At 39.6% G+C, this 15,659-nt stretch overlaps 1 protein-coding gene across 1 annotated transcript in view; it reads left to right on the plus strand.

Annotated features, from left to right (window-relative positions):
• The window catches only part of Pcsk2 (proprotein convertase subtilisin/kexin type 2), a 248,531-nt gene that overhangs the window by 188,768 nt on the left and 44,104 nt on the right, over positions 1 to 15,659 (plus strand). Inside the window, exon 6 of the mRNA XM_034496062.2 lies at positions 2,877 to 2,953. Within this exon, the coding sequence (XP_034351953.1) occupies positions 2,877 to 2,953 (77 nt within the window). The remainder of the gene's footprint in view (positions 1 to 2,876; positions 2,954 to 15,659) is intronic.

The raw sequence follows: 15,659 nt of genomic DNA on the forward strand, positions 1-15,659 counted from the left end.
GTGGCCAGCTCACTCTAAACCATAAAATCTTGATCACATCTATGAGAAACCAATCAGACTTATTAAATGTGTTTCAAGATCTACTACTTAAGGACCTCACAAGTTCTCCTTATGCTGAATGTTGTGGCCAGCTCACTCTAAACCATAAAATCTTGATCATATCTATGAGAAACCAATCAGACTTATTAAATGCGTTTCAAGATCTACTACTTAAGTCTCAATCTCAACTCTGAAGCCCAACAGAAAAGAAAAAATTATATACATTTATATTTATTTTTTATTTTTATAAATATATATTTATAAATTTTACAAATATTATTTTATATAATAAATGTATTAATATATAAATATACATATTTATATATTTAAATTATATAGACATGTTTCAGTATTCCTGCCCAGTCCTACTCACTCCATGTAAGAATGCTCAATCTCTGAAAACTTCAGAGAAGGTTAAGAACAACATACTTTAGGAAGACAAATAAGTTATTTCAAAATAACTTTCTTTTTTAAAAAGAAAAAGAAGCTGAAATGAAAATTTCTGAAAGAAACTCAAGAGGGGAAAATGTCAAATCTGAGAAAGCAGGTGGCCCTAGAGACAAAGACTATCGACCAGACACAGACTAAAGCTTCACAGGTAAAGGAAGGTCCCGTGGGACCTGGGTTCATGAGCCTGGTTTTGGCTGCAAGTGGGGCACAGAACCTGTGGCCAGTGCTGACAGGGACCTCCACTGAAGACCTGGAGTTGAATGACCTGTTAGTCACTTTTCTTATTACTGGGATAGAAGCAGCATAAGGAAGAAAGGGTTTGTTGGGGTTACAGTGTGAAAAACCAGTCCACTGTGGTGATGAGGTACACTGGTGACCATGACTCGTTGCGACAGTGGGTTCATGAGGCATCTGGTCACACTACAATCACAGTCAGGAAGCAGAGGGACGTGAAGGATGCTAATAAGTTTACTTTCTTCTTTTTTTTTTTTTTTTTTTTTTTTTTTTTTTTTTTTTTTTTCCAGTCCAGAACCCTTAGCCGAAGCTGAAGTAGATCACCCATCCTCAACTAAATTTCTCTAGAAATACCCTAATAAAGACAGTGACATGTTTGTCTCTAGGCAATTCTAAATCCATTCAGGTTGACAATGAAGACTAAACATCACAGATAAAGACCTAGATTCTTGGGGACAAAAAGAATTAGACACTTAAAAGGCTCAAAGGGCCAAGTTTGAGGATACTTGGACTAATAGTTATTTAAATAAAATAATACAATTTGAGTATTCCTCATCTGAAATGCATGAGACCACAGTATTTGGAATTGAGATTTTTTTTTACTTAAGAATAGTTACATACATATGAGCTATTTAGGGGATGGAACCCAAGTCTACACATGAAAATCACTTATATTTTATACATACCTTGGGATTTTATCATAAGATAATTTGATACAATATTCTTGGCATATCTATACTTTAACTATGAGGTCAGATGTGGGATTTACTTCTATTTTCAACATCTCCCCAGTTCACAAATAGTTTCCTATGTTGGAATTACATATTTCACAGTTGGAGATTCTAGGTGCTCAGCCTGTACTACAGTTCTGATCGCTGCAAACAGTGGTGGCAAGCAGCTCTTCGTAACCCAAGAAGTCAACCAAAAATAACGGGAATTAGTCAATATCCTGCCCAAAGCATGACAACACTGAAACATTAGCTTTTCAAATTAGAGTGTATCACATACCAAAGTATTTTTACCTCATAAAAGAGCACATAAAAAGTTCTTAAAGTGTCTCGGGACTATGGAATCAAGGAAACACTGAAGATGGAAACTCTTTCCTAACCCGACGTGACTCAAGAAGCCTTCTGAAGTTGCCCTTACAAAACCCAAAAGAGAAGAAACAATAGAGAAAAGAATTTTCACAGACCAGCCTTCCTGGGAAAACAGAAAAGGCAGTGGGGAAGGACTGGATTATTCACTCAGTAAGAGTAGGCATCTCACAACACAGGCTAAGAGGAAAAACAAAATAAATAGACACCTAAGGACAGTGTAACCTCACTTAGAGATGACTGAATAAAGTCCAGATTAGTTGATGTGGCAAACATCTCACAATGGAAAAAGAAAGTTACAGAAGGACAGAATTTCACACCCCTAACTCTCATAGGGTATAAGAGCACATGATTATGAAAATATACAATTACATGTTTAGTTGTTCAACATTTGATTGGTGTTTGTTCCTCCAACTAGGCTCTAAGAGACATAAAGGCAGGGATGCCAACACTGAGTTGTCAACCTTATCTAAGTCTCTGGCATACATTGAACTATTCGTGGTCTTTATAAAGACAATAAATGAGATTAACTGTGCTCAATGTGGGGGGACAAGAAAACAGTTAACACATTGAGAGGAAAGGAGATGAGATTTTAATGGGCCAATTCTGAAGTAGCCTTATAGAAGGTAGCCTTCAGCATAAAGCAGAACTTAAACACTATGACACAAGAAACAAAGCATCTGGCCACCAGCGAACAAAAGTGTCAAAGACGCTTAGCCCTGGATTCTAGGTGGAGCTTCCTAACACACAAGGGTTACCCCAACTTAAAGTGAAGCTAGACCTGGAGAACACAGGCCTACCATTTGCCAAGTCTTTGAAGGCTTGAACTAAGGGGACACAAGCTCTGTCACAATTTTGCAAATGCCCGTCCTTGCAAAATGCAATATATGCAAATAAATAATTATATATTATAAATAAAAACATATATAAAATGCAATAACACAGAACACTAGCACCCCCTCCAGAGAGGAGTTACAGATATAAGATGGTGTGTTCAGGGCATCAGCCCGCTTTATGTGTTTGCAGCTTTACTGACCTGAGATACCTTGTGTCTTTCAGAACTCTGATGCAAGTTATGACTTCAGCAGCAATGACCCCTATCCATACCCTCGATACACAGATGACTGGTTCAACAGGTAAACTGAGTCTCAAGAACATCTTGCTCTTAGCCTCTGGAGTTTATTTTGCTGTTTAGGGCTTGGGTGTCAGCAGCAAAGTCATTACCAACATTGTGCAGTGTGATGTATGCTCTTCTTCACCGTGGGTTCGTTTCTATGCCCTTGGATTTTTAGTATTACAATGCCCCTCAAGAACTATCTTTTGGTTATCTTGTTCTTATGAAATAGAAATTGTTTTCCAATCCAACCTATTACAGATAAGAAAAAAAAATCAGAAATTAGAAAGCTTTTCCCAAGTTACTGTACAGTGATTTTAAAAGTCCACTTGTTCTATTAAAAAGTCCACTTGTTCTATTAAAGCTATTCCAGAGAAACTTTTATTGTTTTGAGACAGGGTCTCACTGTGTAACTTTGGCTATCATGGAGCTCACTATGTAGACCAGGCTGGCCTCAAACTCATTCTATTTGCCTCTGCCTCCCTAGTCCTAAGATTAAAGGCATGCACCACCACAACCAGCTTGATTCCAGTAATTACCAGTGGGTCTGTGTTGACAAATCTTTAAAACTATCTCTGCTATAACATCATAACAGCCTTGGTAGTCCTTTCCAAAGATGTGTGGTTGACAGAGGCTTGAACTACAGACCAACATGGTCCATCTGAAGGTACCATCTTTCTCCATCCTGTTTTGCTACTAACCACATAAATGTGGCTTCTTTTGTTTTTCTTTAGGTAAATATCTTGCTTACGTGGTTAGCTGCACATGAATAATATTCAGAACTTTATGGTTTTGGATTGCTCCAAGAAAAAAAAATACTTTGTTTCAAACCTAGCGCATAGGGAAAGTTTGTTCGGTGGGAACTCAGTCTCGGTTGAAGGTGAAGAACTGCAGAGTAAGGTGGCCAACAATGACAATGGTCTTCATGTATTTCGAAAGCTAGAGAAGAGGGTTTAACGTACTCCCATCAAAACAAAATGGTTAAATGTTCACGAAGATGATGATTAATGATGCTAAGCCCAATCTAAATGGGATATACTGAAATGTCACATGGTAATCGTAATGTGTACGTTTTGTGTATCAGTAAAAAAAAACTAATTTAAAATTTATAGTAAATTAAGTCATAAATAAAACTGCTCCTTCCATATTACCCCCGCCCTTGGGTGAAAATCATAAAAACTTATGCACTTCAGCTCACAGCATGGAAGCACACAGGCACAGAGCACTGTCTCCATTGCTTTTGCTTCTAACTGACAGACAAAGCAGAAGTTATCTCCTTCAGTTTAGTGATAGGGATAGGTTGAGGAAGGGTGAGTCGCTTCCCCTGTCTCCTCCAAGTCAAATTTTCTTTATTTTTTTTTTAATTTATTCCTCTCCCATATATTATATCCCATCTGCAGCTTCTCCTCCCTCCCTCTCTCTCCTCCTCCTAGTCTCTCCCCTCTACCTTCTCTTTCCCCTCCCCTCAGAAAAGAACAGACCTGCCAGAGATGTCAACCAAATACAACACAGCAAGCTACAATAAGAACAGGCACATAGTCTCACATTAAAGCTGAATGGGGCAACCCAGTAGAGGGAGAAGGATCCCAAAGGCAGGCAGCCTTTGGGAGTCAAAAGCAGCCCCTGCTCCCACTGAGGGATCTCACAAGAACATCAAGCTATACAACCGTAACATATATGCAGAGCCCCTAGGTCAGACCCATAAAGGCCTCCTGATCTCTGACTTGACTCAGTTTATTCTGTAGGCTGTGTTCTTGTGGTATCTCTGACCCCTCTGTTCAATCCTTCCTCTCCTTATTCTGCCGAATTCCCCAAGCTCTGACTAATATTTGGCTTTAGACTCTGCATCTTCTCCCATCAGTTGCTAGATGAAAACTCTCTTGTCTCTCTGATAATGTTTATGCTAGACTCCATCCCTAGCACATCCTAAAGGCATGACAGAGGTAGATCAGAGGTTTTGTGGCTGGGTTGGTGTCTCAATCCCTCCCCTTGAGGCCTTGCCTGGTTACAGAGAACAGCTGGTTCCGGCTCAATGTCCCCCCATTCCTAAAAGTCTTTGCTAGTGTCCCTCTTGTAGAGTCCTTGGAGTTTCCATTGCACTGGGTTTCTACCTCGCCCCTGAAATGCATCACCAATTCTTGTCATCTCTTCTAGTATTCTCTCCCTCCATGTCCCCATCCTCCCAGCCAAATTTACCACCAGTCCACCCCGGAAATCTATTTCCCTTTCCCAGGGAGTCCCCCCTTGGGGACTTAAGCCCTCCTTGTTACTTGGCTTCTCTGGGACTGTGGATTATAGAAAAATCATCTTTTATTTTACAAGCTAAATCTTCTTGTGTGATACGTGTAGAAATTTTCCTCCAAAAGAAGAAAAACCTCTAAGAAAATGCCTTATGTCTTAAATATTTTCATCTGCAAGCTTGTTCTTGAAAGTTCCATTTTAAACAGGCTAACAGCCTCTAATTAGATCTAATTAGTGTTTAGTGTAATGAAAAATCTATCACTGTCAGCAGTAAGAATTCCCAAGTGACAAGTTTACCAGAGACACAGTCCCAGTGAATCAGGCAAGCATACTTCTTGTGTCCTAGGAAACCAATGACTCGGGACAGAATGTCCATCCACTCTGAGCAATAAATACCTTTCCCCCAATTATCAAGTCATTCTCCAATACTTTCATCCACTGCATCTTGCATTGCAAAGATCTGGTGATGGCAAGCTAAACTCATGACCTCACAAACAACAGAGATTGTAATTAATGGTACAAGGTAGTACAATAAGCATACCACACTGGGAGAACCTTGGCCCAGAAAGCTGGCACCTGCCTAGCATGAAATAGTCTTTCTTCCATGTGCAGAATATATTCCTAAAAGTTTCCTGCAGAATGAAAGGACATTGTGCCTGGTATCGACTTCAGTATGATTTACCATAACTTAAGGCAGGAGGTGGAGAATGAGCTGAGTGTTGAGGGAAAGAAACCGGTCATGAGTTATTTGTTGTCAAAGCTGAGAGACGAAAACATGGAAGCTTGCTCCATTTTTGTATACCGGTTTCTATTCTAGTGCACATCAGATTTTTTTGTCGTGTCAAATATCTAAGGGAAACTATTTAAAAGTAGAACATTTTCTTTGGGTTCCCAGCTTCAGGGATTTCAGTCCATGACCATCTGCCTCTATCCTTGAGCATTGGAAAAGGCAGACTGTCGTGGTGGTAGAAAGTATGGTTGAGCAAAAGCAGTTCACCTATGGTTGACGGAGAGCAGAGAGACAAGAAAAAGCCAGGGCAAATCTAGCCCCTCGCTGTCAGTTCTACTCTTCCAGCTAGCCCCCTACCTCTTGTTTCCTCACCTCCCAACAAAGATTCCAGCTGGCAACCAAGCCTTCAACACATAAGCCTACTGAGGACACTTCCTGATCCATAACATTAAAATGAGAAATAAGCTTGAAATGCAGGGGAGAATAGAAACGGGCAATGAATAGATGGGGAAGTTAAGTTCAATAGTCACAAAAGCAGTAGTTTTGCTAGGCAAGCTTCTGGGGAGCTTTCCAGATTGTATAGGGAGGAGACGCACACCTGAATCATCCATCCTAACACTGGCTGGATCGAAGGCGAACATTACACAACAGGCTGATGTACATTGAGCTAATCTTACTATCTCTAAGTCACAGTCATTTTAATGCCTTGTGTGCATTAATCTGATTATCCCAACAATGTTAGTTACCAGCATGACCCCTAAGCACATAGCTTATGCCATTTGTACAAGGTCACACAGTTAATAAGTGGCAGGGACAAATAGGTAGAGTTGGAAGTAAGAACAAAAAAGATGGAAGAAAGGGGGAGGTACAGAATGCATTTGAGAAGTGCCCTGAACATATGGGTCAGAAGTCAGAGACGGTGCAGGGAACAGCATCCTAAAAAGGCTTACAAAGGAGAAGAGACTGTGTTGCTAAGAGAAAGAAGAGGACAGACTGTGGGTGGGTGGGTGGGTGAGAAACTGACCCAGGGTCACAGACAAGGGTCCTTATTCCATTACACCCAAAGAATGTTTTCACCCAGAGACACGGTAGCCTTGAGTTCAGCACCTTCCCTTGACTAGCACAGGATCTGCTATGGTTCTACCAGAGCCTCCTGTCATCTGCACCACCACAGGGACATGGCACTGCCTCCTCATGTGACTTTTTCTGAACATGAACATCAAATGTGGTGCCGCACACCCATTCAGACTCTATGTTCTCTTAAGCAATGCTCATATCAGCATGCACTAAGTCTTCAATAAAGTTGCCTACTGCTGATCCAGAGGAGCATGCTGCTGTTGATTCTAGCCATGCTGCCTGCTGTAGAGGCTAGTTAGAGCCCAGGGGCAATCACTGCACAAGCATCAGCAGTGGCAGTGGCCATCTATCCCAAGATCCCATTACTGGAGAAAGAAGAAAATACAACAAAGCACCCTCAAGCAAGTGACTGAAATGTATTCCTTGGGCAAGAAACCAAATTTAATAGCAGCATGCTCCCCCTGGGTTTTCCTGGGCATTTTAAAGCATCCTACCATGGCCCCTGTTCTTACTGATTAATCTGTTTTCCTTCAAGTAAACATTTCCAATAGGGTATATTTAAAACACCAAGCCATGGACTGTTCATAAAAACAAGCTTTATACGTACACAGCACTGTGTTCAATATGTCCTGTCCTATGCTTGACTGCATTTTGTAGTATATTTGTCCCGTTGTGGACCACTCAATAACGATATGCAATGTTAGAGCTCCAGAGATATTTCTGAAACACAGTTGAAAATTTCACAAAGTATAATTTTCTCCTAGCTTGCAATCAGAGAATGACATTTTGGCCCAACAAAATGATAATCCAAATTACAGAAAAGGAAGGAAATATTACATATTTAACAGGCACCAATAATGTGCACAACAGATATAATTGATTTGCTGGGAGGCCTTAGGATCCAACAGCAGTTCTTTTCCTGGCTGGCATTCAGTCAACACTGATTAGCTGGCTGATGGATGGGTAGCCTACCTTTTCGGGAATGCTGTTGAGTGGCCTTGACATCTGTCTGTTTTTAGAGCTGCCTGCTACTCACAAGGTTTGCAGGACACGTTTGGTCAGTACTATCACACCTCACTCAGCTTTAAGAGAATATCTGGTGTTGTGCCGTGGATCTGAACTCCATTACTGCGCTGTTGTCCATAAAAACCCCTCTTGCATAGCATGTCTTTGACAAGTACTTGCCACGGAAATGTCATCCCTGCCATTGGTGATATTTATGGGGCAGAGAGGATGCTGTGCATTCTATCTATTAAGCCCTAAAGAGGAAGAAATTTTGGACTAGACACAATCCTTGGCCATTAAAAGTTTGCTATAAATTCAGAAAGAGAGAAGATATTTATTACTCCCAAACAGCCAAAGTCGAGGGAGGGGGAAGGCAAATGTAGGCTGAGAACCACTCTTATCTATGGAAGCTAATTTGATTGGTAATATAGTTAAACCTTTAAATATGAAAGATTTTCAGTGAGTTATGGCTTTTTCTTATTAAATGTCATATTTCATTTTTAAGAACCCTATGCAACAGGTCATGGAAGAACACGTAAGAGAAATATATCTCTCTGGCTTGCTTGCTTCTGCCATGTTTGTGTACTCATACTTTACCCTGGTGGTGTTTTATGGCTTAGGAAGAAATAAACATCTTTCTCTTATGTCGTTATGAACTCATTTGAAGTCACCTTTTGTATAATAACATTCAAAGCATTTTCAGAGACACTGACCAAACTTCTGCATTCATTTGAGCACTGATAAGACCTCCTTGATGAAAATTGTCTCGGCGTTTGTTCTATAGCCAAGCCACAGCTTAGCAACACTTATAAATGTTCTTAGTCATTTATAGTCCTTGGTCAAATATCAGTCTCTAGTTCTCTACCTAGACTTCATAAATGTCCATCATGTACGTTGCTCCTTCAGCTAAGGAAATAGACATAAGACAAACTTAAGGGGTGGAGAGGTGATTATAAAGATTGTAAAATACCTGTACATTTGTATAATCATACCTGCTTTGAAAGCTAATTTTGTGCATGTTCACACATGGATTTTATGGTCTTCAAGTGGCAATAATCCTCTCAAGAGAGAAGAAATGTACCCAACTATGACAGACGAATATGGTATTCTACAAAATGTTTAGTGAGGCATTGATGGTGCCTATATCAGATTCCCTGGTATAGAATAAATTAATGTTCTTGCCTTGAAGGTTTGCCTTAGGCAATGGAGATATGTAACAGAGCCCGTACACACTCCCTCAGTGGAGGCACATATCATTGCGAATTTCAATAAAGTGATTTCTCCAGACATGAAGGCAAAAACTCCTCCACTGGGTCCAAAGTAGGAGAATGCCTAACGAAGCTGCAAATGGAGAGCCCCGCTCCTCATGTGCCCAGACACCCAGTCTTTCATGTGAGTGTCTAAGGAGAAAGGAGATCACGCACAACACAAGCTTAAGCCGTCTGTTACTGATGGAAAGAGTTCAACACAAGGTTGCCTCATGCACGAGAGATGGGATTAACTGCAAAAATGAAGTCTTAGAAAACGTAGTGTTATAAAGATGAAGAGATTCCATCACCTCCACAAAATAAAAACAGACCCCAGGCTTCACGAAGGCAGCTTTGCAGGCTCCTACTAATCACCAACTCATCGAGGATATTAATTAATTAATTAATTAATTAATTTGGTCTCATCTGTGCTTGTAAGCCTGACCTTACGCAGCAAACACGACTCATGTCAAGCTAGTTGGACATCCTCTACATTTAAGCTGTTATGTGCCCGATGCTGAGATTTCCATCTCCAGAGACATGGACGAGAAGCCTCCAGATGGCCGCTGTGAAGCTCTGGCTGCACAAAGAGCCAGAACAAAGGGAGAATGCAACAAAGCTGCATAGGAACTTCCCAAGCTGCATGCTGCCTTGTGACTAAATCTGACTTCTCTCCATAGTCTGTGAAACCAGAGCCTTGAACCCCATCACAGAGCCCAGATAGCCCAGATATGATAGTCACAAACAAAGATCAACTAAAGCAAATTACAAAAAACAATAACCAGAAAATAGGTCCATTGGGGAGAAAGGAAATAAAATAGGAGAGACCACATCAAAATTCTGCAACCCGAAATCCCAAAGCCTGAGGAGGGAACACAGCCAACAAAATTCAAAACCAAGATATAAGTATATCATATATAATTAATTTTGTGAATTAGTCTTGAAAAAATTATGCAGTTTGTTCAGAGTGGTAAATATATAGATATAACATTAATATAAAAAGAAAAATAAATGATGAGAGAAGTATCGCCTCAACTCAAAAAAGCACCCATAAACATGAGAATAAAGAACAATTGTGTTTGAAATATGCAACCTTTGAAAAACAATCTCAATAAGTGAGATAATGTCTCATGTGGCTGGAGGTAGAGAGATGCTTATTGAATTGAAGATAATAGAGTTTTTATCAAAAATTTACAGCAAATATTATTTTTAATGGTGAAACTTTGATAAAAATGTTATCAACCATCCCTTTTATTCAACAAGAACCAGATTAACAACAAAAGCAAAGCAGGGTGGGGACGCTTTGGAGAGAAGAGAGAAAGAAAGAAAGAAAGAAAGAAAGAAAGAAAGAAAGAAAGAAGAAAGAAAGGAAGAAAGAAAGGAAGGAAGGAAGAAAGAAAGAAAGAGAAAGGAAGAAAGGAAAAAATATCAAGGGACCAGAGAGATATCTCAGTGGCTAAGACCACATGAGCTCTTGCAGAGGAACTGGGTTTAGTTCCCAGCACCCAGTTGATGGCCCATAATCATCTGTAGCTCCAGTTCCAACAGATTTGACACCATCTTCTGACCTCCATCGGTTTCTGCACATACATAATATATGCATACACATTCAAGCACAAATACACACATGTAAAATAGTAATCTTTTAAACAATAAAAAACAGAATAAAGAGCACAGAGACACCACAAAAAAGAAACTTCTGACATGTGAGGAACTGCAATAAAAATCAAAGATGCAGCAGTGGCATTCAGTAAGTGGTGGATGCCACTGGTGTGAGGAAAACTAGATATCCACCCTCCATCCTGAGCACAAATAGAGTCTTAAATCATCTGAGCCTTTGGGAAAGGGTGTGGGAAATATCTCTATGATCCTGACATCAGGTTGTGTTCTTCAACAAGACTCTAAACCAGTGGTTCTCAGCCTTCCTAATGCTGCAACCTCTCAATACAGTTCCTCATGTTGTGGTGACCTCAACCATAAAACTGTTCAATTGTTACTTCACAACTGTAATTTTTCTACTGTTATAAATCATAATGTAGATACTTGATTTGCAGGAGATCTGATATGTGACCCCTACCCCCCAAAGGGATCGTGACCCTCAGATAGAGAACAACTGCTTTAAACCATAAAGGAAAAGATTGACAAATCTAATATAAGACATTTAAACTTTTTCAACAAAAGTGATAGTGAGTAACATCAAGCCACAAACTAAAAGGCATATGCAACAAATTTCATAGAGGAGTAAAACTCAACATTATTTTTTTAAGTTGTAAGTTTAACAGAAAATGAATATCTCAATAGGAAAAAAAAGTATCAAGGCTATAAACAGCCAATTAACAGAAGACAAGCCCTGAGAAAATTAAGCATATGAAAATACCTTGATCATAACAATGAAAACAAAACAAATGGAATCGATAAAATACTGTTTCACACTAACGCCGTAGGTTTGATGCTGAGTTTTGGTAACATCAAGTGTTGTGGAGGCTATTGAATATGAGAAACACTCCCACCACACAAAAGACAGCTTATAACTACAGCCCGTCCATATTCATTCCTATGTGAGAATCCCAAAAAAAAAAAAAAAAAAAAAAAAAAAAAAAAAAAAAAAAAAAAAAACAACAACAACTCTCCCACATGGGCATAAGAAAACAATATATAAAAGTTTTTCTCTTCAAATTATGTGTGATATTCACAAAAATCATTAATAAAACACTGTAAAAGATAAATCCATTTTTCTTCCAAACTCTGGTCCCTGTATGATGACTCTGAGACTAATTATTTATTAATAAATGCCTGGGCCATATCTTCAGCTTGTTCACTGACTTACTTTTAACCTGTTATCCCTTTCATCTATCCTGGGTTCAGCTACATGGCTGGTTCCCCTTCTTATCTTACATCCCTCTACTTAGAGTTCCTAGGACAAGTTTCCCCTTTATTCTACCCTGACTTCAGCTTCCTGCTGGTTGACCTCCATCTCCTCAGCATTCCCAGGTGAATCTCCTGGCCTCTGAATATCTCCCACAGATTCTCCTCTATCCCTGCCAGATATCCAGCCTCCTATTTTCTGCCTCAGCTCATCAGCCATAACCTTCTTTTATTGACAGGTGTTGCTTATAAAAGATTCTCTTTACAAAACTACCCAATTTACAAGGTATTTATTATAAGTGGACTACTGCCCAACATCAAAAATAGTCAAATCATGAATCTCCAAGAAGGTAAAGAAGTAAGGACTTTGGAAAGGGCTTCCATTATACATGCAAAGACTTAAAAACTCTGAAGTCTGGAGAATATTTAGCTTTTTTAGGCTTATGTAGTGACCATATAAGAGGTGTTGTATTATTCACCAAAACTTTAATGCTTAAAATATTTTCATAAATTAAAATATGCACATGTTTTTTTGGCCCAGCCAAGTTGATGAATACAATGAAGCAGCCCACTTTCTTCTGCACACTTCTCGGAGCTGGGGAATAGACAGTAGTGAGGGCAAGAGTAAACTCAGAAGTTCAGAAGCAACAACTTGAATTGAACTGTGGTTGGGCCTCTTAACTGAGAAGTGACTCAATGGCTGCATGCCTCTCTACCCATAATGGAGAGAATAATAGACCATTTGAGGGCTAAATATGATCACTTATCTAGCATTTTGAGCATAGTCTCAAGCCCATAGTTTGCACCAATGGGAGGGGAAAGGGTCATTACAGGCGTCCAGCCTACTATGCTATATGTTATATATACCTTCAAGGCTGTGCATGATGAATTTACATCTGTAATTGCTGCATTTGGGAGGCCTAGACCGGAGGTTTCATGTGAATTAAGACCAGTCTGGACTATAGAGTGAGTTCCAGACCAACCTATGCTATACAGCAAGGCTTTGCCCTCCCCGAACCTTGCCCTGAAAAAAAAAAAAGGAGAAAAAAGGAAAAGTAAGAAGAAAAAAGGAAAGAATGAATGGAAGAGGAGGAAGAAGAGAATGTGGAGAAGGATCAGATGAGGAAAGAAAATGATATGAGAAGCATACTGGAAAGATGAGGGAGATGGCAAAGGCACTCCCAGGTACACGTCAGTGGAGTAGTGGAGTGGAGGGAGCAGATGGCGCCTGCTCTGACTCTCAGAAGACTCATGAGGTTGGGGATCAGAGCCTCATGTCACTTGGACACTCCAGGAGCTGGTGAAGACTGTTCCAGGAAGCCCATTTCAGTCACAGTAGCACAGTTTGTAACCTCAGGTCCTCACATGAACCCTGACTTGCCCTCAAGCTTGTCACCTGTATTTTCTTTCAGTTATATACTATGATAGCAAGGACACATGACAAGTCACTCAGAATTCAGCAGCTTAAAGCAATAAGCATCATTGCTTGACACAGACATGTACTTACTTGTTAAACTCATTCATTCTACAATATACACAGACTTAAAAATACCATATTGTGCATAGTGGGTACATGCAATTTTATCTGTCATTTCAAAATTGATTCATTAACTTAATTTTTAAGAAATGGGAAACATATTACTAGAATCATCTCACTAGTAACAAGGAAAGTGTAAATTAAACAATAATTCTCTAACATCCGCACTCACGCTAATCAGATTTTTTTTTAACTGGCCAAGTTGCATTGTAGTTTCTTTCTTGTGGCTATGATTAAACACCCTGACAAAAGAAACTCAAGGAAGAGAGGGTTTATGTTGGCTCACAGTTTTAGAAAGATATAGTCTATCATGGCAGCAAGTAGGCAAGGCAGGGGGGGCAGGAGCAGGAGGCTGGCTGGTCATGTTGCATCTACACTGATAAAGCAGAGAGTGAACAGGAAGTGGGGTCAGCCACAATGCTCCAGGGCCTGTTCCCAGTGACCCAGTTTCTCCAGAGAGACTCTGTCTCCTGAGGGTTTCATGGCTTTTTCAAACAGTGCCATTGGCTGGGGGCTAAGTGTTTAATCTGTATGTCTATGGGGAACGTTTCACTCTCAGACCATGACATTCCACCCTGGTCCTCATGGGCTTATCATTTCTACTGCTTTCTTTTCATCAAGTCACAGGGCCAGTCCAGATTGAGAGTAGGGAAGAAAACACTTCACTTTTCCATGGAAGGAGCTGACTGTCACATTGCCAAGGTCATAGACCAAGAATGTGGTAGATGACTCAGCTTGACAAAGTAACATACCTGTACCCTGCCACTTGCCCTCATTGATTTTCATCAGGAAGTCAGCCAAACAGCAGGCATTTCCCCTTGCTCTTGAGACAGTAAATTGGCCAACTGAAAATAGACTTAGAAAGATTTTCCTGAAGTACAGGGAAGTGAAGACATCTGTTTCATGATCACATTGTGTCGAAAAAAAGCAACAAGTATACGGTTTTCCACAGTATCAGAATTTACTAACAAATTCACGTGCTCATTGATTTATTTGGCAGCCCTTTCCACATTTTCCTGATTTACTTTGATAACTGGTCATTTGCACAGATTCTTTTATTCTACCCTTAATTACTAATATTAACTCTCAGATTACATACTGTACATCACACTGTAGGTAGACAGACACACACCGTATAAAGACAGATGGATAGATAGATGACAGATAAATAGATGATGATAAATAGAAAGAGGCAATAGATAAATGATAGATAGATAGATAGATAGATAGATAGATAGATAGATAGATAGATGAGACAAATGATAGCTGATAAAAATAGATGATGATGAAAATGGATAGATAAATAGATGATAGATAGACAATAGAACAATAGATAGATAGATAGACAATATAACAATAGATAGATAGACAACAGAACAATAGATAGATATGACAGATGATGGATGGATAGATGATAGATAGACAATAGAACAATAGATAGATATGACAGATGATGGATGTATAGATAGATGATAGATAGATAGATAGATAGATAGACAGACAATAGTTCTATAGATAGATATGACAGATGATAGATGTATAGATAGATGATAGATAGATAGACAATAGAACAATAGATAGATATATATGACAGATGATAGATGGATAGATAGATAGATAGATAGATAGATAGATAGATAGATAGAGAATCAAAGAGTAAAAGTAGACTTAAAGGAACTCAAAGAAGTCTAACTGGAGACCGAGGGAGGAGGCTGATAGATGCAGAGTCTCTGTGAGAATTAGGTATCAAAGCTGTTGAGTTACAACAGATGCAACACAGTATTGAGCCCCAGGGTTGAGTCAAGCTGTAAGGGTGAGGTATAGAATCAAGAAGGTCATACAGGAAACGTACAGGACAGAATCCAGACAAACAGTGGACAAGCAGGAAGCAGTTCAACTAGGCTGCATCAGCAGTGAAGTCTGAGCCAAGATAAAGCTCCCAAGACAGTTGATAGCTCTCTACCTGCTGGCCCCTTGATGCACACACCAGGTGATAATAGGTCACTAGGTTGTGTTGCTGCCCCAG

This window comes from Arvicanthis niloticus, chromosome 2 (assembly GCF_011762505.2).
Source record: "Arvicanthis niloticus isolate mArvNil1 chromosome 2, mArvNil1.pat.X, whole genome shotgun sequence".
Classification (NCBI taxonomy): domain Eukaryota; kingdom Metazoa; phylum Chordata; class Mammalia; order Rodentia; family Muridae; genus Arvicanthis; species Arvicanthis niloticus.